Genomic DNA, 22705 nt, shown 5'->3' with positions numbered 1-22705 from the left:
GGCAGCATACCCGAGTAATGAAACAAATGCAAGTGGAAGGCCAAGGACAAAGTAACAATGCATTTCCTTTTCTGTGTTCGGTTCCTCAACTTTTCTAAAACTCCCGAGAACAGTCATTTTAGCAGAAGACCGCTCATTAAACAAGACAGAACTAGATACTACATTTCCCGGCATGTATTAAATGGTAGCTTCCGGCGCCATACTTTTCCCAGAATTCCTTGTTTATTTCCGGGTTTATTAATACAGAAGGGAGAACGTGAGTAGGTCAGGGTTTCGATCGAGGGGTTGGGGTCTCGTTTCACCCTCCATCTCCTGGGACTAGGATACCGTCGATAACCCGGAAAAGGAGAGGCTGCCTTTCAAGAGCTGTCATTTTCGCAGGCCCGGCCAGAAAAGGGAGGTCGGGCTTCTTACAGGGCTTGAGACCCAGCCCCCCCAACCAGCTCCCAGCAGGCTTTCGTCCCCGCCATGGCTGAGTTGATCCAAAAGAAGCTACAGGGAGAAGTGGAGAAATATCAACAGCTACAAAAGGGTAAGGGAGCAGGTTCAGTGTGGCCTCGCCCCAATGCACACACAACCCAGCCATACCAAAAAAGATTTACCGCTCCATTCGGGCTATGGCGTGCAGGCGCTTCCCCGCCTTAATTTTCTGCCCTACCATTGACCCCATCCTTGTCTACTTATTACATCCATTTTCTTCTGAAAGGGTTGTGGTAGTCAGTAGCATGTTTGATGTCTCTAATCGTGTCTTTCCTCCCTCCCACCCCCCAGATTTGAGTAAATCCATGTCAGGGAGGCAGAAGCTTGAGGCACAACTAACAGAAAATAATATCGTAAAAGAGGTGAGGGACTGGGATTTACGGGCTAAGAAACTTGTATTGGCAGTGGTTCTGATGATATATTTTCCACCCCTTCATTAGGAACTGGCCCTGCTGGATGGGTCCAACGTGGTCTTTAAACTTCTGGGTCCTGTGCTGGTCAAACAGGAGCTGGGGGAAGCTCGGGCCACAGTGGGGAAGAGACTGGACTATATAACAGCTGAAATGTAAGTCTTTGTTCTACCACCCTGTGCCACAACTGACATTGTTGGAGTATAAATGTTGAGGGACATGTGTAGAGTGACTCTCCATCGTGTTCCTCAGTTATACAGTTCTCCCAGCTCCTTCCTCTTTGGCCCCCTTCTCCTCTGTCCCTTAGATCTCAACTTTTCCAACAATTTCTTTCTTCCTTCAGTACCCTCTCAAAATGGTAAGTCCCACTAATTTTTCCTTTTCTGCTTGTTTCCCTTGCATTTCATCAGTAAGCGATACGAATCCCAGCTCCGAGACCTTGAACGACAGTCTGAGCAACAGAGGGAGACCCTTGCTCAGCTACAACAGGAGTTTCAACGGGCTCAGGCAGCAAAGGCAGGGGCTCCTGGAAAGGCCTGACCCCATGGCTGGGGGGAAGGGGACGGGAGGGAATGAGGCAGCTCTAGGGTCTATAGTATTGTAGCTAATAAAATGTAAAAATACTTGACTCTGTTTTTGACCACCCCTTTCTGTCATAATTGTCTCCAACCATTTCCCAGCCCTTTCACCTTATACATACACCTTCTGCCTTACTCCCTTAGGTCCAGATTCTTGATACTGGAATCTCTGACAGAGTGACCTTTCTTTTCTTGAAACTACTTTGAAATGTTTCAAACCTGCTTGCCTGTGTATACAACCATTTACTTTCCTTTATTTTGGCTAGCTTGACCCTTTAAGAAGCCTGAGAAGGATATACATAATATAGCATATTTTTGGGAGTATCAGTTTAATTGAAGAAGCTCACATTTTTCTGACCTGAGACCCCAGGACAAAAATGTGTTTAGCCTCCTTGCTATTAATACTTGTCAGCCTCCAAATGGCCCTGGTATCTCTTTTAGTTCTCTTTAGCCTCTTAAAGTTTGTCTGAATGTAGCTTAAATTTATTTAAATCTCCTGCAAGTTTGTGTTATCTACAAACTATTGTTCTTTAATTTCTTTGTCCTAAAATTGTTTCTTACAGATTTGCCCCCAGTAGTTCTCCATACTGATCACTTTGTTTTGTTTTTGTGGTACTGGGGATTGAACCCAGGGCCTTGCACATGCCAGGCAAGCACTCTACCACTGACATATGACCTCAGCCCCTTTATACAAATCACTTTAATTTGGCGTCTACCTCTTGACAAGGCCTGACCAGTGAAGAGAAGAATTTTAAGAGTAAATAAAGGAATAAGGGGTGGAGAAGTTCCTGAAGGGAAATAAACCATTCTAAGGAAACCATTTCCACCAATACCTTACTTGCAGCTTTTCATGGGAGAAAACATTGTGTACTTTCTTGTTCCATCTTCACAAATTTCCCACCCCCACTACCAGTAGCCAGTTCATATGCACCGCAAGGACGGGGGAGTAAAATTCAGGTAGTGTTTTGGTTTATTATCTTAGTGTTGTCACAGTGACAGGAAGCCCCAGAGTGGGAAAAGGAATTCCCACTAGAACCTACTTCTTGCCTTCCCCTCTGCCCTGGGGCTCAGAGCCTGTAGGCCTTTCCTTGACCTTTCACATGCGAGGATGTGACAGTAATCAGAAACTGGTGCCCTTTTCTGTGTGCCGAATTCTTGAGAGGTGAAGAGCTGTATACAGGTATCTGACTTGGTTACAAAATTACCAGCTCCCACAGGGCTGAATTTCTCTGCTGCCTGATAAATGAGTGGCACTTCACTGCCCCAGGGTGGCTGGCCACCTTTCAGAATTTGTCCCAGTGTGATGTAACTGACACCATTCAGGATGGCTACCCACATCTGGTTTGAACACCATGACCTCTGTAAGCCAACAGGGCTTCTTCCTCAGAATAGTGCCCGTGCAATCTTCCTCCCTGTGGCCTTGATCCTGGGAAAAGAGCCCCCTCCTCCCTCACTTGGGGGAGTTCCTGAGGCAGAGGGGCCACTGGCAGAACCCGGTGTGGCAGTGGAGGGCTTTCGCCGCTGTCGTAGGAGGAAATCATGAGATGCTCCATCCATAGCATAGAAGACATTAGCTGAGGGTGGAATGGTCAGCTCTGTAGATCAGAGGTGGGTGTCAACATAAATAGTCATCCCCTCCAACAACCACCCAGTTGTTGAAGCATTCTACTGATGGGCACCAGTCCCCCCATAAGTCTCTTTTCCCTCCTGGCCTCTGACCTCGCTCCCCTGGTAGCAGCTGTACCAGCTCAAACTCTGAAGCCACTGCAGAATCACGATTGTTTTTCTTGAGAACACGACTGATGACACTTGGAGCCTTGTCCTGGCTTGTCACCTAGCAGGACAGGAGACCAAAAGAGCAATAAATCAACTATAATGATCTATTTCCCATCCTACCAACCTACTATCTTTCAACCACCTACCCAACAAAAAAAAAACAGGTTTACCTGTGTCTAACACTTTAAAAATTAATAGGAAACCCAATATGGTGGTTCTCTGTACCCTAAAAACCAGCCCAAATGGTGTCCCTGGGGCTATTTCCCTGTGGGGTAATTGCTGTTGGTTCTGAAGTCTAAATGACTTTCAGAAGTTCAAGTAATGCATAGTAGCCTTCAAAATAAACCAAACTGCTAAAGCTAAAGGACAAAATTAAAACTACATTCAAATCTATTTAGCTGCCCAAATTTAAGACAACATTTTTGGTTCAACAAAGCACCATCCTTTACCCCCCAGCCCCAGGCTTCCTCACCAAGATGCTCTTGTAGACACTGCCATCTTCCCCCAGTTCCATCTGGACTCGGATGATTCGGCAATCAGAGGCCCCTGGACAAGATCCCCCTCCCCCATATCCAGTTCCCCTGGAGGCCCCTTCTCCTGTACTCCCACTCAATGGGGACCCACAGGAGGCTGATCGGCGGTGGCCTCGAGAGGGCCTAGGAGAGGAGGCTGGGGGCGAGAGGTGGCTGGGGTCAGCTGGACTATGCAGGGAGGGATTGCTTTCCAGGGCAGAATCCAGAGATGAGACAGATGGCCACTTCATATGCTAGAACAAATGACATGGAAGACTAGCATGAAGACAGGGAAGTTAAGGAAAACACATTTACAGAGTCAGGGTCAGTGTGAAAACCAGAGGTCAAGAGCAGAACTCACCTGAGCTAGTCGGGTCAGCAGAGGGGCAGGTGTTCCAGGAACCTCATCTCCCCCTACACTGGGCCGGTCCCAGGATACAAGTGGGGTGGGGCCCCCAACAGAGCCCAGAACCCTACAGTGGCAAGAGATTGGGAGGATCAGAGAAGAATGACAAGTTCCCAAGGAACCACCCCCCAGCTGCTGACTCCCTCACTCTGTCCACTGCGAGATGACTAGTGTTGGCCGAAGCACCCGTGGGGCAGGATGATCACTGGTACCAGGTGGTTCCACCTCACAGGACACACGGTGACTGGGGAGGGGAACAAAGGGAAGAGGTCAAGATGTGAAACCAAGCCCCTATACCTAGACAGAACTCCCAACCTCATCCAGCCAGTCACCTCTGAGCCTCAGTCAGTGGCCGGAGCCCCCGGAGCCACTGTTGGATATCAGGGTCAGGTCGAAGGTCATAGCCACGACATTCATTCTGGAGCCGTCGCAACTCAGAAAGGACAGCAAACTCCTGGGAAGGAGTCCTCAACTGCAGGAGCCAAAACTCTCAGGGACCCCCAATTTCCCCCCTCATTCTCTTCTTGGGACACAGATAAAGATGTCCAACATCCAGCCCACGCATTCCTCTCACCTTCCTACGCTTGTCAAAATTGATGTAACCATTCTGCAAGGACAATGGGATAAGAGTAAAAGTCTTAACCCTGCCTTCCAAGCAACAGAGAGAATGTTCCCTCTCCTAAACACTACACCGTCACATCCAACCCATAAACACTACACTCCGCTGGCCTCTCTGACTCTTCCATCCTTCCTGTCCCTCTTCCTCATCTCTCATGCCCTAAGCATCCATTTAACCCTTTAAGTTAATAACTCAGGTAAAAAACGTGTCTACTTTACAGATGAGAAAATAGGGCTCAGAAAGGACAAGGAACTTGCTCAAGGTATCTGTCGTTGTTTTCTCAGTGCTGGGGATCAAACTCAGAGCCTAGTGCATGCTAGGCAGGTAAGCTACTACTGAGCTACTCCCCAGCCCTCAGTTCTTGTTTAATTAACAAATTCTATATACCAACATTTCAAGCATGCTGTAAGTACCTAACAAATATGAATCCATTTAACTCATAAATAATAGATTGATATAGATATTGCCACTAGTTTCCCACTTACAGATAACAAAAACGTGAAGCATCTTGTCACAGAACCAGAGCCCAGAACCCTGGGCTCAGCTGCTTAGGCCTCCCAGCTCCTTTTGGAGGGAGGTCTACCTGACTGTAAGGCCCCCTTGTTACATCATTACAGTGCAAACACAAACCACTGACCTCCAGCTCATCCTTGGAGGCTGCATCCAGCATCACGAGGTCCTTCAGGAAGGTACCAAGGTATGGGACCACACCCTGAAGTTAGATGTCAGGATCAGAGGCCCTGTCTCTGGTCTAAGGATCCTATATCCCTCCATACTTTCCCTCCTCATTGCCTCTGAGAACAAATGTTTATTCTCCTCAATCAGCTATGGTTCCCCTTCCCACCCCTCAGACTTCTCCCTATGAAGGCACTCCATACCTCTCCCCAACCCTCTGCTAATCACTCACCCCACCCCGGGAACCAGACCTCGGGGACTTCTTGGAGTGTGGCTCCAGAGGGGGCTGCAGTTTCACCTCCTGGTGGTGACAAAACAAGGAGATATATGGCAAGTAGGTACAAGAAAGGTTGGGTATGCCAGATAACAGGGCCTCACCTGCAGGAGGAGCTCCCTGCTCTGGGAATAATTGTCCTCCTCAGAGAAAATCTGGCAGAGGCTAGAAAAGACTCGGAGGCTGTCCCTGGGGGAAGGAGAACAAAGGCCCTGAGGACAGGCCTGTCTTAGTCACCCTGTCTTCCCACCCTCAGTCCAGCGCGTTGGCCTCCCCACCTGGCTGCTTCTCCCCAGGCTGCCCGAAGCCTATGGATGGGGCTGGACTGCAGGGCTGACACAACAGCATAAACTGAAGAGAAGTTTCGGAGAAGTCGGCACTCCTGTGGGAGTCCAAGAGGAAAGCCAAGGCTGTGGGACCCCTCTCCACACCATGGTCCCCAACAGGACAATCCTTACTTACGTCTGCCACACGGATCCACTTCTCTAGGAGCCGGGCCCTCTGGGGAGGTCGAAGTGGCCGTATGGTCACCTCCCCAGGTCCCTCTCCTGTTGAGGTGGCCCCCAGGACAGAGCTAACCACAGCCCCTGCCACCTTGTTGAATTGTGTGACAGTTGCTCGGACAGATGGGCAGAGGTGGGAATGTCCTGGCCGGTCTCTGTGACCCCACAGGCCCCCCAAGCACTGAGAGGGGACCAGATTGAGAAACAGTTCCTGCAGGGCAGAGGGCAAAGGTTAAAGTTCACAGTCAAGTGAGTTGAGCCTTCCAATACCAGGGATCTGAGGATCTCAGGTGGCCAGGGAACCAGAAGGGTACAGGGTTTGAAAGGGTAACCACCAAGGGAAAAGTTCAAAACAGTAGATGGAGGAGGCTAGGAACTGGATTAGGAATGGGGTGGAAGCAAGGACAAGGATCTGGAGTCAAGGAGAGGTTAGTAAGGGGTCAAGGGACATAGGGACCAAAGGTCAGGGTCTCACCGCATCTAGCAGGGTCAGCTGCTCGGCCAAGTGGTCAGCGAGGAACACCAGGACATCCGTGGGGTCAGCAGGGGGGTCGCCGGGGAGGGCCAGGGGCTTAGGAAGGTCGGGGGCCTGGGGGTCCACCCGGGACCGGAGGTTGCGGAAGAGGTCAGCGCTGCCCCCCCCAACACCCTCCCCAGCTGCATACCCTGTCCGATGCAAGAAGCCCTCAAGCCGGTCAAGCTGACCCTTGACCTCAGAGCCAAAATCCTCAGGGTGAGAGGCCAGCCAGGTTGACAGTACAGAGATGGCTACCCTGGGAGACGGGGAATCAGCCAGGGGTCAGAGGTCCAGCCACAGCTTGGGCAGAGGAGACTGAGGTTGAGAATAGGATCACTCACCCTGTTGTCCTCTCTAGCTCATCAGTAGGATGAGACTCAAGGGCTTCCAGCCTGAGGGGAGAGAACTTATCTGTGCATCTTTCCAACTCCCTCAACCACCTCCACCCCTGCCCACCCCCTTCATGGCTCTGACTCCTTTGGATGGATGTTCCAGCTTTAGAAAACACCTCCGTGACCTTTGGCTCCTTATGACCCTGACCTGTCAGCCACAAGCCCAAGCAGGGCAGGCGTGGAGGTGAAGGCCCTGTGGGTGGCCAGGAAGGCTGACATGAATGTCATGTCAGCCCCTGATGTCCGGGGATCCAGCAGGTGTCTGACCAGAGCCTCCAGGGTGCCAGCTCGGAGCCGTCGAGAGGACCGTGGTGGAGGTGTGGGGGCCTGGAGGACACAGACAGTTGGTCACTGGCCTTTCCTTCAACACTGCCCCCTAGATATCTGGGGACAATTCCAGACTTAGAAGTTTATCCAGACTCATTTTGATGAGATTCAAAGTGGGCAAAGGACTTAGCCTAAGTCACACAGCAGAGTGGTAGGCTCTGGACCTCCAATCCGGCACTCTGGTCAGAAAGTCAGCCAGAGGAAAGGGACTGGGACACGAGGGGTCAGAGGTGAGAAGCCAAAGTCATGATCTCACCAAGGGATCAAGAGGCCGATATTGGCGGCTTGTGACAGTAAAGGTGGCACCATCCTCCTCCTCATCCCAGACAGACACAGGGGCCTGGAGGAGCAAGGAAGAGGAAGTCAGACAACTCCATACCATCTCCATTGTCCCTCCCTCTCACCCCAGGCCCTGCTCCTCCCTCTGTACCCCTCACCTGTGATGGCAGGGGACAGTACCAACGAGTGCGAGGGGTGGGGGGGGCTGGTGACCCCAGGTCTCCCCCACGGGGGCCCAGACAGCCCCCCCCCAGCAGCCTCAGGACCCGGTAAAGTCGAGGGGGTTGCAGTGGGGGATTGAATGGAACGCAGAAACCAGGATCCTGGAAACCCCCAATGCCCCTTCCCCCCAGAGCTGAACCCCAGCACAGTAAAAAGCAGGGTACAAAGGGCAGAAGAGGGAAGAGAAACAGGCAGAGAGCCAGAGACCTTGAGAAGCAGAAAACTCAGGCACAGGCACAGCAGCGTGCCCCGCCCTCCCCGCCAAAAACCGGACAAGCCAGAAGAATTAGTCTGTCCCCTTAGGCCCCCTTTCCCCAGGTCCCTCTGGTGGGGCTTCCACTATCCCAGCCCTGAGGACCCCCCCTGAAGGTGGCCGCTCCAATCCCAGTACTGGAAGGAGAAGGGGAAGTGGGGATGATGGTTGGGGGGGGAGAGGCTGGTAGACTCAGAGTCACGTGGTCTCAGCCCCTCCCCTGGCAGGTCCCGAAAAACCAGCCCTGCTAGTCACCCCGCCTTCACCCAGTGTCTGGACCCAGGAGTCCAGGGCTTCTGGGCCTTAAATATAACATCTGGGACTGGAAATGTAGCTCAGTAGTACAGCGCTTGCCTAGCATGCAGAGCCCTGGTTAGATCCCAAGCACCATCAAAGTGGGGTAAAAATCTAACTTCTGGCCCTTCCTGAAGCTCCAAACCGTGCTTCTGGCCACCACCATTAGTCCCTAGAGAAAACAGATAACCACACTCTACCCAGCCTGAGATTGTCCCTCCAGGTCCCAGAACCCTGGCTTCCCGGCCTCTATCTAACATCAAGGGTAGAAGAGGAGGAGAGAGGGAGGGAAGGAGGGAGGGGTCACGAAATCTGAGGGCTCCCTCCCCAATCCCAGAGTCTGAGGAATTGGTTACTGTGGAAACAAACCCCTCCCCTCCAAACAAAAATGAGGAAGACCGGGACCAGGACACAGCTACCCCGAGAGACAAACTCAGGCAGGCAAAGGCAGAGAGGCCCAGAGCCCCGTAGGGACTGCCAGCCAGACGTTCCAGACTGGAACAAGGCAGGTTCCCGCGGGCAGATCCTGAGTCACACTGACAGAGAAGACAGAGACTCCAGGACTCCCCGCTTCAGGAAGACAGACAGATACACAGCAATAGGCTTGAAAATGACTGAGGCAGGGAGGAAGCGCCGTAGGAAGCCAGAGACACCGAGAGAAAGGCGGAGAGTCTCCGAAATGTGTTTGCCCCTGCTTCCCACCACCCGCGTCTCACCTCTTCTTCTTCCTCCTCCTCTTCCTCCTGCCCCCCGCCCACGGCCCGGCCACCTGGGTCCCCACCCTCTTCGGGATCTCGGCTCCGGAAGCTGCTCAGCACGACTCCCCCGGGGGGGCTCGTGTCCAAAAGCAGCCGCAGGGGCCGCGGGAGCATGGCCAAGTGAAGGAATCAGCGGGGTCGGGCCATGGGGGCGCCTGGGGAGAGACAGGGATGGGGGTGGGGTGGAGTCAGGCGGGCGTGGGGGAGCGGGACAGGGAAAGAATGCGGGTGAGTGTAAAGGTAACCGGATGGGAGTCCTGCAGGAAGGCTGAGGGAGGGAGCAAAATAGGGGTGGAAAACGAGGGCCCTTGGTGCATTTTAGGGATGAGGGGGTCACAAGTACAGGACGGGCAGGGTCATTCGGTGCTCTGGCTCTGACCTGCTCGGTGGGGGCAGCGCGGGTCCCGGGCCGCTGTTCCTGTCGGTCTCTGGCCCTCTACAGAGTCCCTGGACCGAGTCCCCTCCGCGGCTTTTCCGCACCCCCCTACACCCCCCCTCGGGGCTCCCGGGCCCTCCCGCCCTTTCCGCTCCCCCCCGCGTCCGCCCGCTTCGAGAGCAGGAGCCAAAAAGGGAAGGAAGTGAGGACAGGAGCCAGAGTCGAGGACTAGGGGAACGTTGGACGTCCAGGGGCCGAGACGCAGGGGCTCGGGTCCCCACCTCCACTGTCCCCCGCCCCTCCTCTCCAGGATTCTGGAGCTCACGTCGCTCTTCACTGAATTGGAATAAAAATTCCAGTCTCCAGCCTCCGGAGGAGGGCAGGAGCAGAATTTGACATTCCTTTCACCAACCAGAACAAGGCCAACACTATTGCGGAAAGCGCTTTAGCCGGGAAAAGACCCGGTTACTGCACCCCGCGAGGTTACTCTCCCAGCCCCAACCCAGGAGTGCAACGGACCGAATCCACGCCAGGTTTTCTGAGGAGCACTTAGTTCCCGCCCACTCTCTGGGGGCGGGGCAGGAAGCCGCCACATCCGGTTGAGACTCGGCTCTGGGGCGTTTCCGGTCCTCGCGGCTGGTTGGAGGGCCGAGGTAGCGTTTGCTTAAGGCGTCTTTGGAGCCGCTGGGTGTGTGTGACTCTGCACTGTTGCCACCGGAGATTGGCTATGTCCGAGGCATTTGGGAGACCAGGGTAATTGAAAGAGACCAAAGGTGACTGTTTTTGAAAAAGGAATAGAATGCGACACCCGGTTGGAAGCACTGGAACACTACTTTATTCCCACACTAGACCCGTTCCCCATCCGTCTGGCCGACGACCGTCCAGCCCCTTGTGCTGCGGCTTCCTCGGTTCTAAGTTCAGCAGCTGTTTAATGAGCGCCCTCCAGTGGGAGCCAGTCATACAGCAGAGGACACACAGGCTTGTCACGCTGAGCCACAGGAGCCACAGTCCGGGAGGGTAGACGGGCGTTTAACCACGATTCTCACAATCACTTAACTACAGCTGTGGTGAACCGCACAAGACAGACACGCGACTGTCTGAGGGGAATCACGAGGCAGACCTAAGTCGGGGGCCCAGGGAAGGAGCCAGGTAGAGGGAATCAAGCTGCGGAACTCGAGGCTGGCGGGAGGCCTTTGGTTCATCGGAAGAAAGGAATAGCTGTCTGTTGATGAGCATTGAGAGGAGGGCTGGGGAGCACCTGGTAGGACTGGAGAGGTAGGCAGTGTTCGGGCAGGGTGGGGGGACTCACAGGACGGAGCAGGAAGAATGAATTTACCCCAGAGCACTGGTTCTCCAAGGTTGGTTTCTGTCCCAGAGGTCCCCAAGACAATTTCAGTGGGTATTTGAGGTTAAAACTTAACAACTCTATAAAGATGTTATTTGCATTTTTCATTATAATTTTCTAAGAGTGTACATGCGGGGTTTTCCAGAAGCTACATGATATGTATTGACACCATGGCTTTCAAAACTAATAGAATGTGTATTTATGTATTCTCGTGTTTAAAATCTTTCTATTTTAGGTTTTAGTACAATAAATATCAATAGTTATAGCACAGATAACAAAAGCTTTTGAGAGTCTTTGATTTTTGGCCCTGAGGATTGAGCCTAGGGCACTTTACCACTGAGATACATCCCCAGCCTTTTTTATTTTTTATTGAGACTGGGTTTCACTAAGTTGCTTAGGGCCTCACTAAATTGCTGAGGCTCACCTAATTACAGGCATGTGCCAACAGGCCTGACTGATAATTTTTAAGAAAGTCCTGATACCAAAAATTTTGAGAACCACTGCCCAAGAGCTTTAAGAAGACAAATGCATAAGATTTGTCTTTAAAAAAAAAAAAAAAAAATTCCAGCCATTCAGTGTAGGAAGTTTTGAGAGAGTAGGAGCAGGTGATGGGGTACTGCTTGGGGGAGCTGCTACAGTAGCTAGGGCCAGAGATGATGGTAGCTTCCACAGGGTAGTGCTGAGTGCCTTCACTGTGATTTCTGGAAGAAAATAAGAAGGAAGTGAGGAATTTGGGGGTTTCAGGAGGTGGGGTGAGGTACTTGCCCATGGTCAGTCCAGCAGGTGGGAGAGAGATGGGGCTCACATTTTCTGCCTGCCACTTACTGTACTGAGTGCTTTGTCTCCTGCATCTTCTAACAGATCCTAATCCCCCTAATAGTCATCCAGAGCTCCTCTGTGCAATGTGGTAGCCACCATTTTGTTAGTCAAGGTACCACCAATGTGGAAGCCACATATGGCTATTGAGCATTTGAAATGTGGCTAATGTGAATTGATGTGCTGATAGTTTAAAATCAACACCAGCTGTGAACACTTAGGTTAGAAAAAAGGCACTCTCTCCCTCTCTCTCTCTCTCTCTCTCTCTCTCTCTCTCTCTCTATATATATATATATATATATATATATATATATATACACATATATATATTTTTTTCTTTTTGACACTGGTGATTGAATCCAGAGCCACACCCCCAGCCCTATAATTTCTTATATTGTTTATATGTCTACATAACAGTATTTTGGATTTGATTAAATAAAGCATCAAATTAATTTTACTTTTTCTTTTTTTGCAATACTGGGAATTGAACCCAGAGCCTATAAACATGCTAGGCAAGCATTCTACCCTGAGCTACACACCCCCTCCCCTTTTTAAAAATTTTATTTCCAGTCAGGGACTTAAGTTGCCCAGGCTGGCCTGGAATTTGTGATCCTCATGCCTCAGCCTCCCTAGTAGCTAGGATTACAGATGTGCATCACCACAATCAACTTCTTTTCACTTTTTTAATGTGATTACTAGATTATTCAAATTTTCATATGTGGCTTACATTATATTTCTATTGGACAACACTGCCTAAGTAATTTTTTTAAATCAAGACATCCAAGGAAACAGATGCAGTTTAAGCATGTTCAAGGGGCCCTACAGTTAAAATGTAGGGCAGGTCTCTGTGAATTCCAAGTCTGATTCTACCCACCACAGCAGCAGCCTCCCTCCATGGGTGATGAGTTGGGAAGAGAGGGATTAAATAAGAAGGGGAAGAAGATAAGAGGAAATGGAGCACTGTTTACCTTCTCCTTGGAATCCTTATGAATGATCAGGTAGGCAGCTGTGGAGAAAGATTAAGAGGGGTTGGGATGTGGGAATATAGAGGGGGAGGGCAGAGGAATGGTGTCTAGCTCCTGTCCTTCCCATGGTGGGGATAGTGTCACACTCACCGACCCAGCCCAGCACCTTGAAGAGTCCCAGGAGGAGGAAGGCAGACAGGAAGAGCCCTACGCCATCCTCAAGGGAGGGCCCAGAGAAACCTGGCAGATGGAAGAGAAGAGAGTGAACTTCGTGTCTTCCGAGGCATCACCTGGGCTCCACAGTGCCCCTAGGTCTTACCTGCCACCTCCACAGTGACCTCAGCACTGCGCCCCGAGGCAGGCAGGCTGGAGTGGTGGACATGACAGATGTACCGAGCCCCATGCTGCTCAGCAGTGATTGGGGGCAGCTGCAGGTGTCCAGAGAGACTGACAGAGCCATCTGAATGGTGGCGCAGAGAGGAGAGCCACCTCTGCCCCTCGGCCTTCTGAGATCCACTCTCTGAGCTACCCCGGAGCTCCCACTCTACCTCCAGGCCCTCGGAAGGGTAGAAGTGGGACACAAGGCACAGCAACTCTGGAGGTGCCTCCCCTGGGGCAGCCCAAACAAGGGGTGCTGGTGACAGGGACACTTTGGGGGGCTCTGGGGAAAGAGAAGGAAATGAACATGAGAAGTCGGTCCACAATGTCTTCCCTCAGCTTACTCTCCAGCTTCCCCCAAAATGACAAGGGGTATTCTCCAAGAATGGGGAACACACTGTCCCCATGAGTGCTTCACAGGAATCTCCAAGCCAAAGTCCATCAGATCCCCAGGGACTCTCCACCCCACACTACTGCTTCTCTGATTCCCAGGGCCCCTCTTTTTTCATCACCCCTCCCTCTGTCATAGTATCCTCCTAACCCCAGTGGCCACCCTCTACCCCCAGAGACATCTGGCCCCACTCACTGTGCATAGTAAGCTCCAGGGAGACCTGTCCTTGCAGGTATGGCAGGTGTACAGTGGCCAGATAGGTGCCCTCCTGAAAGGGTCGCACGGCAGGCAGCCAGAAGGTCCCATTCCCGGTCCATGGGCCCCATGGATCATCATCATCCCAAGCAGCAAACGCCACTGCTCCTTCTCGGGCTGCTGGCATCTGCCCACCCAGCCCAGGAGTTGCAGCCAGGAGCAGGTGCCCCTTACCCAGGTGCTGTCGTCGCCACTCCAGCCCAAAGGGAGGGGGACTTGGGGCCAGAGATGCAGTAGCCTCGAGGGTTGGGGGCATGTAGGCGAAGCTCAAGTCCAGTATAGCATCTTGTCCCAGTCGGATTCGGGGGGCAGGGGTGTGGGTGAGGACAGTCAGCACCACTGGGGAAGACAGCATGAGAGGGGAGGGGAGGAGATATGAGAGAAAAGCAAATTGCCAAAAATAATATGTCATGCTATTCTCATCACGATCTCATACCTGTTTACAACTCAGGTACTTTTCAACATACATTTGGACAATTACAATAGCCTCTTCTCTGGTCTCTCAATTGTCATTCTCTCCTTCAATCCCTACTTTACCCTGTAATCAAACAGTGTGGCTACATGTCTGCTCAGGTCACTTGCCTGATTAAAAATTCCAACTGCCAACTGGTGCAGTGGTGCTCTCCTATAATCACAGCAACTTGGGAGGCTGAGGCAGGAGGATTGCAAGTTCCAGGCCAGCCTGGGCAACTTAGCAAGTCCTGTCTCAAAAAATAAAAAGGACAGGGAAAGTAACTCAGTGTTGGAGTGCCTCTAGGTTCAATCCCCAGTACCACCACCTCCCCTCAAAAAAATCCCAACTGCCACCTGGACATGTTGACACATACCTATAGTCCCAGCTACTCAGGAGGCTAAGGCAGGAGGATCAACTGAACCCAGGAGTTCAAGGGCAGCCTAGACAATCTATTAAGACACTGTCTCAAAAAAGAAACAAAAACCCCTCAAAATCCCAGTTATCAAGGAAGTCAGTAGCTAAAGGTATGCAGGCTAGAGCTACATAACCTGGGTTCAATTTTGAACCCTTCTTTTTATAAACTATATTCCTTGGTTAAGTTACCTAATTACTCTCAGATTTCTTCATTTGCAACATGGCAATAATACTAACACACCCAGGCTAGGGTTGTGGCTCAGCAGTAGAGTGCTCACCTAGCACGTGTGAGGCCCTGAGTTCCATCCTCAGCACCACATAAGAATAAATAAAGGGGCTGGGGATGTGGCTCAAGCGGTAGGGCGCTCGCCTGGCATGCGTGCGGCCCGGGTTCGATCCTCAGCACCACATACAAAGATGTTGTGTTCGCCGAAAACTAAGAAATAAGTATTTTAAAAAAAGAATAAATAAAATAAGGGTATTGTGTCCAACTACAACTAAAAAAGAAATTTTTTTAATATTTATTTATTAGTTTTCGGTGGACGCAACATCTTTATTTTTACGTGGTGCTGAGGATCGAACCCAGCGCCCTGCGCATGCCAGGTGAGCGCACTACAGCTTGAGCCACATCCCCAGCCCAAAAAAGAAATATTAAAAAAATACTAACACACCCATGTCCTATGACTTTTGAAGAAATAAATAAGATTATGCATATAAAGTACCTAGAACAGGGCCTAGCATATAGAAGATACTCCACAAATGTTAGCTGTTACTAATTTCACTACCTTCATCATCATCATGGACTTCCTAGATACATCACTTAACCTATATTTTCCTCACTAGTCCTATCAGCCAATTCTTAAATATATTTTGTGATAATCAAAGAAAATAACAGGCTTTGGGGATAAATGACTCCTCCTCAAAAACAAAAACAACTTCTTATAGTCCACTATCATCTACAGAATACAACTCAGCCTTCAGATATTTGAAAACTCAATCCCCAAACGACCTTTCCAGACTGCTTCACATCCTGAAAACTAGTCACATTAGAATCCCTTTGTTTGCTTATACTTCCAGCAGCTAAGGAGGCTGTGGCAGGAGGATCACAAGTTCAAAGTCAGTCTAAGCAATTTATTGAGGCCCTAGGCAACTTAGTGAGACCCTGTCTGAAAATAGAAAATAAAAAGGGCTGGGGATGTGACTCAGTGGTTAAATGTCCCTGGGTTCAATCCTTGGTACTAAAAAAAAAAAAAAAAAAAAAGCCTTTCTTGTGACTAAATTTTAATTGTTGGCCATCTTTTTGCTTTGGTTATGAGGTTCTACGGTTTCTAATGTCTTTTGTTTTATTTTGTGCTGCTGGGGATCCAACTATCCAACTCAGGGACTCAAGCATGCTAGGCAAGTGTCCTATATCGAGCTACATCTCTAGTCAGTATTTCCTCTATTTCTTCAGACATCTAAATACCACTTCATGTCCTTCAAGGCTAGTTCCACTGCTACTTCTTCCCAGAAATGTCTAGGTCCTTGATGTAGAAGTAATTTTTCTTTTCTTATCATGTTTTGGGGTGCTGGGGGTTGAACCCATAAGCACTCTACCACTGAGCTATATCCCCAGCCCTTTCTATATTTGATTTTGAGACAGAGTCTCTGCTAAGTTGCCTAGGCTGGCCTCAAACTTGGGATCCTCCTGCCTCAATCTCCCAATGACACTGGGATTACAGGTATGTGCTATTGCTAAAAATTTTTGTTTCCTTGTTTACTATTATTTCCTATTTGCTATTATTTACTATTTATGTATATTATTATTATTATTACTACTACTATTTTGGTACTGGGGATGGAATCCAGGGAAATTTAACCACTGAGCCACATCCCCAGCCCTTTTTATTATTTATTTAGAGACAGGGTCTTACTAAGTTGCTTAGGGTCTCACCAAATCGCTGAGGTTAGCTTTGAACATACAATCCTCTTGCCTCAGCCTCCCCAGTCACTGGGATTATAGGTGAGGGTCACCACACTGGGCATTATTTATTTTTGAGGCAAGGTCTTGCCTTGCGGACACAACATCTTTGTTTGTATGTGGTGCTGAGGATCGAACCCAGGCCGCACGCATGCCAGGCAAGCGCGCTACCACTTGAGCCACATCCCCAGCCCTGTTCAGGATGTCTTGAATTCCTAGGCTTAAGTCATCCTCCTGCTTCAGTCTCCCAAATAGCTGAAATTACAGGTTCAAGCACCACACCTTGGTTATTTATTTTTAATATTAGTTTCTGAGGCTTATGAAGTTAAACTTTTCTCAAAAGTTTAGTTAAAAAAAAAAAGAGAGAGAGAGACTTGGAGCCAGAGATGCAGTGGCCTCAAGGGTGGGGGGCATGTAGGCAAAGTTCAAGTCCAACATAGCATCTTGTCTCAGTCAATTGTTTAGTTAAAAAAAAAAAGTGCAATTTTACTTAATCCTGATTTTTTTAAAAAAAGCAATTCAAAAGTATGTTTTTGGATTTTTCTTAATCCTGATTTTTAAAAAAAGCAATTCAAAAGTAAAAATCAGGGTTAGCCAGGTGCAGTGTCTGCATGCCTATAATCCCTGTGGCTCAGGAGGCTGAGACAGGAGGATCATGAGTTCAAAGCCAGCCTCAGCAATTTAGCAAGGTCCTAAGCAACTCAGTGAGACCCTGTCTCTAAATAAAATACAAAAAAGGGCTGGGGGTGTGGCTCAATAGTTAAGCGCCTTTGTGTTCAATCCCTGGTACCAAAAAAAAAAAAAAAATCAGGATTAATAAATATCTAAAGATTTTACAGTTTAACTCTCAATTTAACAGTGACTTTTTTTTTTAAACTGGGAATTGAACCCAGGGGTATTCTGCCATCCTCCTGCCTCAATCCTCCAGTATAGCTGGTTTTACAGGTATGCCCCACCATGCCCTGCAATAGTGATCTTTAATAAGGGCTATGGAAAGCAATTTTAGACCTGCATCCTTTAAATTGTACTCTGTAGGAATACAGAAGTAAACACAGCCAGGCTTGGTGGTCTGGTCCTGTATTCCCAGCTATACCAAAGACTGAGCCAGAAAGATCCAAAGTTCCAAACCAACCTGAACAAATTAGTGAGTTCCTAAAAAAGGACTGGGAATGTAACTCTGTAGATCGCCCCCTGGCTTCAATTCCCAGTACAGCAAAAAAAAAAAAAAAGTGAATAACAACTAATTATCAAATATTACTGAAAAAAAAAAAATCACCAGCCAGAGGTGGTGGCATCTGCCTGTAATCCCAGCCACTCAGGAGGTGAGGCAGGAGGATCACAAGTTCAAAGCCAGGCTCAATAACTTAATGAGGCCCTAATCAGTGAGACCCTCTCTAAATAAAATACAAAAAACGGGTGGGGATGTGGCTCGGTGGTTAAGTGCCCCTGGGTTCAATCCCCAGTACCAATAAATAAATAAACAAACAAATCTAAATCTTTAGATCTACCAATTTATAGGAAATATAGAGGAAAGTGGAATATGGTAAATGACACAAGAGGAAAAAATTGGCCAACTTCAGGATGAAGAAAATTCTACAGAACAAGTGACCACGTTTCCCCCCAAAAATCAATAGGTATTTGTTTTACAGTTCTGAGGATCCAACCCAGAGCATGCTAGGCAAGTTCTCTATCACTAAACTACATCCCCAGATCAAGATGATACTAAGGAATTATTACTTGTTTTGTTAGGTATGATAAACATATTGTGATTAAGTTTTCTTAAAACCCTTATTTAATAGAGATGCATTCTGAAGTACTTATGAGTAAAATAATATGGTGCTTGGAATATACCTTCAAACACTTCAAAAAATAAAAAGAGGCTGGGGTTGTAGCTCAGCGGTTGAGTCTTGCCTAGCACATGTGAGGTACTAAGTTCGATCCTCAGTATCCGTAAAAATAAGTAAATAAAAAGAGGGAGGGTAAGTGAAACAATTTGATAAAATTTTATAACTCTCCAACTGCATAATGGGTAGAAATGGACATAGAGGAGTTCATTCACTATGTTCTCTAATTTTATGGGGAATTTTGTTTGTTTTGTTTTTGTGGTATTAGAGATCAAACCCAAGACCTTGACAAGCACTCTACCACTGAGCTACATCCCCAGCCCTTTTGTGTATCTTTAACATTTCCATAAAAATATTCTAAAAGAATGGTGAAAATTAGCCAGATTGTGCATGCCTGTAATCCCAGCGACTCCTGAGGCTGAGACAGAAGGATTTTGAGTTTAAAGCCAGCCTCAGCAATGGTGAGGCACTAAGCAACTCAGTGAGACCCTGTCTCTAAATAAAATATGAGAAAGGTAAGGTCTAGGAGTGTGGCCCAGTGGTTGAGTGGGCTGAGTTCAATCCCTGGTACCAAAAAAAAAAAAAAAAAAAAAAAAAGGTGAGAATTAAATACTATATACCCAAAATATGCCAAAAAAATATATTTGAGGGGCTGGGGATGTGGCTCAAGTGGTAGCGCTCTCTCCTGGCATGCATGCGGCCTGGGTTCGATCCTCAGCACCACATACAAACAAAGATGTTGTGTCTGCCGAAAACTAAAAAATAAATATTAAAAAAATATATATATTTGAGGGCTGGAGTGATAGCTCAGTGGAAGCACTTGCCTAGCACACATGGTCCCTAGCACCACATGACACAAACAAACAAACAACAACAAAAAAACCCAAGAAAGTGTATTTGTAATACATAATATAGTGGTCTACACCTGTAATCTCAGCTACTTGGGAGGCTGAGGCAGGAGGATTACAAGTTTGAGGCCAGCCTGGACAATTTGGTGAGAGTTTCAAAATAGAAAATAAAAAGGATTGGGGATATAAGTTAGTGGTAGAGCACTCCTGAGTTCAATCCTCAGTTTCACGTAATTTTTTTTAAAAAGTAAAAATTAATTATCAATGATATCTGACCCCAAAGAGATTCCATTTCTAATGTTACATCATAATAATAGCTTTTATAGTCCCTAATCAATTAGAAATGTTTTTTAGAAGGCCATTAGAAATGGGCCTTCAGTGCATTCTAAGCACTGGCACTAAGTACCACAAAGCTACACCCTCAGCCATACACAAGTCACTTTCTTTCTTTCTTTTTTTTTTTTTTTGTGGTGCTGGGGATAGAACCCAAGACCTTATACATGTGAGGCAAGCACTCTACCAACTGAGCCCCACAAGTCACTTCCTACTTTATGTTAGGATTATCTATGACAAATCTGAGAACCTCTTTGAGGGCACAATCTACACCTGATAACGTTTGTGACCTTAACAGTATTCAGGACCACCCCACATATTGGTTTTGTTTTTTTTTCGATGCTGGATTTGGAACCCAGGACCTTAAGCATAACAGGCAAGTGTTCTACCACTGAGCTACACACACAGCTCCCATATATTGATTTAATTTTCCTATAGAGGGACCCAGGTTTTGTTGTATATATAAACACACACACACACACACACACTTTGGTACTGAAGATTGAACCCAGGGATGCTCAACCATTGAACCACATCCCCAGCCCTTTTTATTTTTGAGAGGGCCTCACTAAGTTGCTGAGACTGGCCTTGAACTTGTGATCCTCCTGCCTCAGTATCCCAAGCTGCTGTAATTACAGCAGTGTGCCTCAATGCCCTGTGGTTTGGGGATATTTTAGAAGGTTCCAACATAAGTGTTATTTGCAACCTTATCAAAGAACTCCTGAGCCCTTTTTCTTAGTGCTAACAAATATTTATTCAATCAGTGAATAAATTAACACAATGCCTCCCTTGATAGTCACAACTAAAAGGCAGGTGGGAAATGGTATGCACCTTTTACAGGTGGAAGAACAAACTCAGAGAGAAACATTCTCATCACCACCTCATAGTGAAGCCAGCAGCCCTAGGAAATATTCCTCTGTTGAGCACTACTGTCCCCACAAAGAGCAGTTTTCTTCTGCCTCTGCCCAGTGTGGGAGCTGCTGACACAGTTGAGGTTTTTGGAGTCTCAGACAGTAGTGGGGACACTAGTGCTCAACAGAGGAATATTTGTGATATTCCTATGTGTGATTCTCTACCAGTGATTAAGGGAAAAGGAACCGGGGAAGGGAAGCAGGAGCTCCATTGTGGCTGACCTGTCTATCAGGTTGGGACAAGATTGAGAAGCCAAGGATTCTACCTGTAACTACCTGGCCTCACAGGGAGAAGAAGCAAGAGCTCATAGACATCCAGGTCAGATCTGCTCCAATCCAGACTTAGAAACCCACTGCCCAGCAAGGTGTCAGACGTCTGGACACTAGGACCGCATTGTACCACGCCATAGGTGGTCTCCCGCCATGTCCCTTTAGCCCACTAGAGCCCACTGTTTGGGGAATCATAGCGCATACCAACGTGCCTAAGGGAAGGAAAATGCACTTTAGAGCAACAGCCATTGCTTTGCTGATTGCCTCATCGGGCTTGTGGGAGCGGGTGAGGGTCGAAGATTGGTATTTGGAACAGGGTGTACTGCAAAGCTAGGGGGTTGCCTAACAAGATACAGACCTGAGAGGAGCGGAGAAAAAAAGTTCCAGCTTCTAAACACCTCCCTACTCCATAACCTTACAAATATCCCAAAATTTGATGCCCAGAAACCTCGCCTCTCCAAAGCCCCGCCCTTCAAAGCACCACGAAGTCCCGCCCCCAAACCGCGGTTGGTTTTTATCTTACTGGTTCAGGGCTAGGAGGAACACTAGAGGCCGATTAATTCTAGCTAAACTATCTCGCTTTACAAAACGGAAACTGAACCCTGAGTGCAGAAATGATTAGCTTAAGACCATACTGCGAGTCCAGGTAATCAGAATGGTTAGAATTTCCCCCTCCATCTCTTATCTCCCCTCCCCAGCTACCTGTTGCCACGGTGATAAGAACAGGCTCCTGCTGAGGCTCTGGCTGGAGTCGCAAGAGGCTGGAGAGGCTAAGAACCGAGCTGGACATGCTGACGGTCAGCCAAGCCCCGTCCAGGGCCCGCGGGCAGCTCCGCTCCGGGGTCAGGCCGCTGGCCCAATTTGCAGAGGCAGGGAGCGGGATGTATCGGCTTATCTCGCAGTGTGGTGCGGGGACGCCCCGGGGGTACCTCCTGAAGGCAGCCTGCAGGGTGCCCGTGGGGTCTGTGAGATCGGGGAAGAAATGCAGCTGTAGAGTCACTGCCCGGGACTGGAAGGGTACGGTTCAGTAAACTTCAGTTGAACAGTGTACCTCGTAGCGAGAAGCTTAGAGGTAATCCAGACTCATTTAGATAGAGGGAGAAACTCAGGCCCGAGGTCAATGCGCGTTCTAAAGAGGAGGGATTTTCGGTAGAGTACACAGAGATGGGGGCGAGTCCCGGAAGACTCACCGTCCACTTTGAGGTAGAGCTTAGGGTCGAGGTCTGGCCGGGGTGGCGGTCCCTCGGGTCCCTGGCGCAGAAGCAGTGCGGCGGGTCTCTTGGCCAGGCCGCCCCCGCCCACATCCTCCACGAACCAACACTCGATCGCAGATGGTCCTGCTGAGACGGTGGTCGCCAGGCCTGGGGGAGCGGGCCGCGGGTGACTGGGCGGCCGATGTCATATGACCCAACCCCCGCCCCCCCCACACACACGGTGCCGACGCTCGGTGGGGCTTCCTTTTCCGCTTCCCCACCCCTGTTCCTGGGCGAGAAGTCGCGGGGTTCGCTCACCCAAAGTCACAGCAAGGAGCAGGGACAGGGGCTTCATGGCGCTGCAATCTCCTCAGCCCCGAGAAGCCTTCTCTTCCTCCTTTCACTTTCGCTTTCCTTTCCTCCAAAGGACAGCAGGAGGAGCCGAGGCAATCCCCGCTCAGGTTAGGTGAGGACCGTGGAGGTGGATGTATCCCCCACTGGTCAAGCACGGATATTCTGGTTACTTCCTCTCCAGGTTTCAGTGGACGCCTCAGCCCTGCCACCACCTCCTGGACTACCCAGCATCGCCGGATTTGAGCCCTCCCCAAACCTAAACTCCCCTCTAGGATCTTCCCCGCACTATGCACTTCCCTGAGAACTATTACTCCCGCTTCGCA

At 49.1% G+C, this 22705-nt stretch overlaps 3 protein-coding genes across 6 annotated transcripts; 1 reads left to right on the top strand and 2 right to left on the bottom strand.

Annotated features, from left to right (window-relative positions):
* The first annotated feature begins 224 nt into the window (after positions 1-224).
* Positions 225-1518, top strand: Pfdn6 (prefoldin subunit 6). The gene is made up of 4 exons (XM_046464407.2): positions 225-532; positions 772-842; positions 921-1045; positions 1301-1518. The coding sequence occupies exons 1-4, from the start codon at positions 469-471 to the stop codon at positions 1428-1430; spliced, it is 390 nt and encodes a 129-aa protein (XP_046320363.1). The 5' UTR covers positions 225-468; the 3' UTR covers positions 1431-1518.
* Positions 1519-2420: 902 nt separating this feature from the next.
* On the bottom strand, positions 2421-9787 carry Rgl2 (ral guanine nucleotide dissociation stimulator like 2). 3 transcript variants are annotated; one of them, XM_046464399.2, is made up of 18 exons: positions 9655-9787; positions 9234-9430; positions 7726-7809; positions 7291-7469; positions 7092-7142; positions 6709-7006; positions 6193-6444; positions 6009-6112; positions 5835-5919; positions 5689-5757; positions 5419-5493; positions 4737-4769; positions 4495-4634; positions 4311-4406; positions 4118-4229; positions 3717-4010; positions 3188-3302; positions 2421-3063 (listed from the first exon to the last, which is right to left on the bottom strand). In XM_046464399.2, exons 2-18 carry the CDS (start codon positions 9387-9389, stop codon positions 2852-2854), a joined length of 2355 nt encoding a protein of 784 aa, XP_046320355.1. In that variant the 5' UTR covers positions 9390-9430; positions 9655-9787; the 3' UTR covers positions 2421-2851. The 3 variants fall into 3 exon arrangements, with proteins under 3 accessions (XP_046320355.1, XP_046320356.1, XP_046320359.1); XM_046464400.2 differs by having other exon boundaries at positions 4495-4616; XM_046464403.2 differs by lacking the exons at positions 9234-9430; positions 9655-9787 and adding an exon at positions 7907-8262.
* A 676-nt stretch (positions 9788-10463) lies between these two features.
* On the bottom strand, positions 10464-22566 carry Tapbp (TAP binding protein). 2 transcript variants are annotated; one of them, XM_046464406.2, is made up of 8 exons: positions 22347-22566; positions 22026-22196; positions 21538-21798; positions 13742-14140; positions 13097-13438; positions 12928-13017; positions 12781-12818; positions 11543-11697 (listed from the first exon to the last, which is right to left on the bottom strand). In XM_046464406.2, the coding sequence occupies exons 1-8, from the start codon at positions 22381-22383 to the stop codon at positions 11686-11688; spliced, it is 1350 nt and encodes a 449-aa protein (XP_046320362.1). In that variant the 5' UTR covers positions 22384-22566; the 3' UTR covers positions 11543-11685. The 2 variants fall into 2 exon arrangements, with proteins under 2 accessions (XP_058441583.1, XP_046320362.1); XM_058585600.1 differs by lacking the exon at positions 12781-12818 and having other exon boundaries at positions 10464-11697.
* Positions 22567-22705: the final 139 nt, after the last annotated feature.

This window comes from Marmota monax, unplaced genomic scaffold (assembly GCF_021218885.2).
Source record: "Marmota monax isolate L192 unplaced genomic scaffold, Marmota_monax_Labrador192_F-V1.1 WCK01_AAM20220418_F8-fsc00211, whole genome shotgun sequence".
In the NCBI taxonomy this organism is placed as follows: domain Eukaryota; kingdom Metazoa; phylum Chordata; class Mammalia; order Rodentia; family Sciuridae; genus Marmota; species Marmota monax.
This window is presented reverse-complemented; position numbering and strand designations above follow the sequence as displayed.

What these genes read in the sequence shown, in the direction of transcription:
- Pfdn6 (XM_046464407.2), top strand. Translation starts at nt 469, where the DNA reads ATGGCTGAGTTGATCCAAAAGAAGCTACAGGGAGAAGTGGAGAAATAT. An exon ending in AAAATAATATCGTAAAAGAG is followed by an intron (nt 843 to 920) that starts GTGAGGGACTGG and finishes CCCCTTCATTAG; the next exon opens with GAACTGGCCCTGCTGGATGG. An exon ending in GACTATATAACAGCTGAAAT is followed by an intron (nt 1,046 to 1,300) that starts GTAAGTCTTTGT and finishes GCATTTCATCAG; the next exon opens with TAAGCGATACGAATCCCAGC.
- Rgl2 (XM_046464399.2), bottom strand. Translation starts at nt 9,389, where the DNA reads ATGCTCCCGCGGCCCCTGCGGCTGCTTTTGGACACGAGCCCCCCCGGG. An exon ending in TGCTGACCCGACTAGCTCAG is followed by an intron (nt 4,011 to 4,117) that starts GTGAGTTCTGCT and finishes CATTTGTTCTAG; the next exon opens with CATATGAAGTGGCCATCTGT. An exon ending in GTGTCTACAAGAGCATCTTG is followed by an intron (nt 3,303 to 3,716) that starts GTGAGGAAGCCT and finishes CTGTCCTGCTAG; the next exon opens with GTGACAAGCCAGGACAAGGC.
- Tapbp (XM_058585600.1), bottom strand. Translation starts at nt 22,383, where the DNA reads ATGAAGCCCCTGTCCCTGCTCCTTGCTGTGACTTTGG. An exon ending in GCTCTACCTCAAAGTGGACG is followed by an intron (nt 21,799 to 22,025) that starts GTGAGTCTTCCG and finishes CCGATCTCACAG; the next exon opens with ACCCCACGGGCACCCTGCAG. An exon ending in CCTGGAGCTTACTATGCACA is followed by an intron (nt 13,439 to 13,741) that starts GTGAGTGGGGCC and finishes CTCTTTCCCCAG; the next exon opens with AGCCCCCCAAAGTGTCCCTG.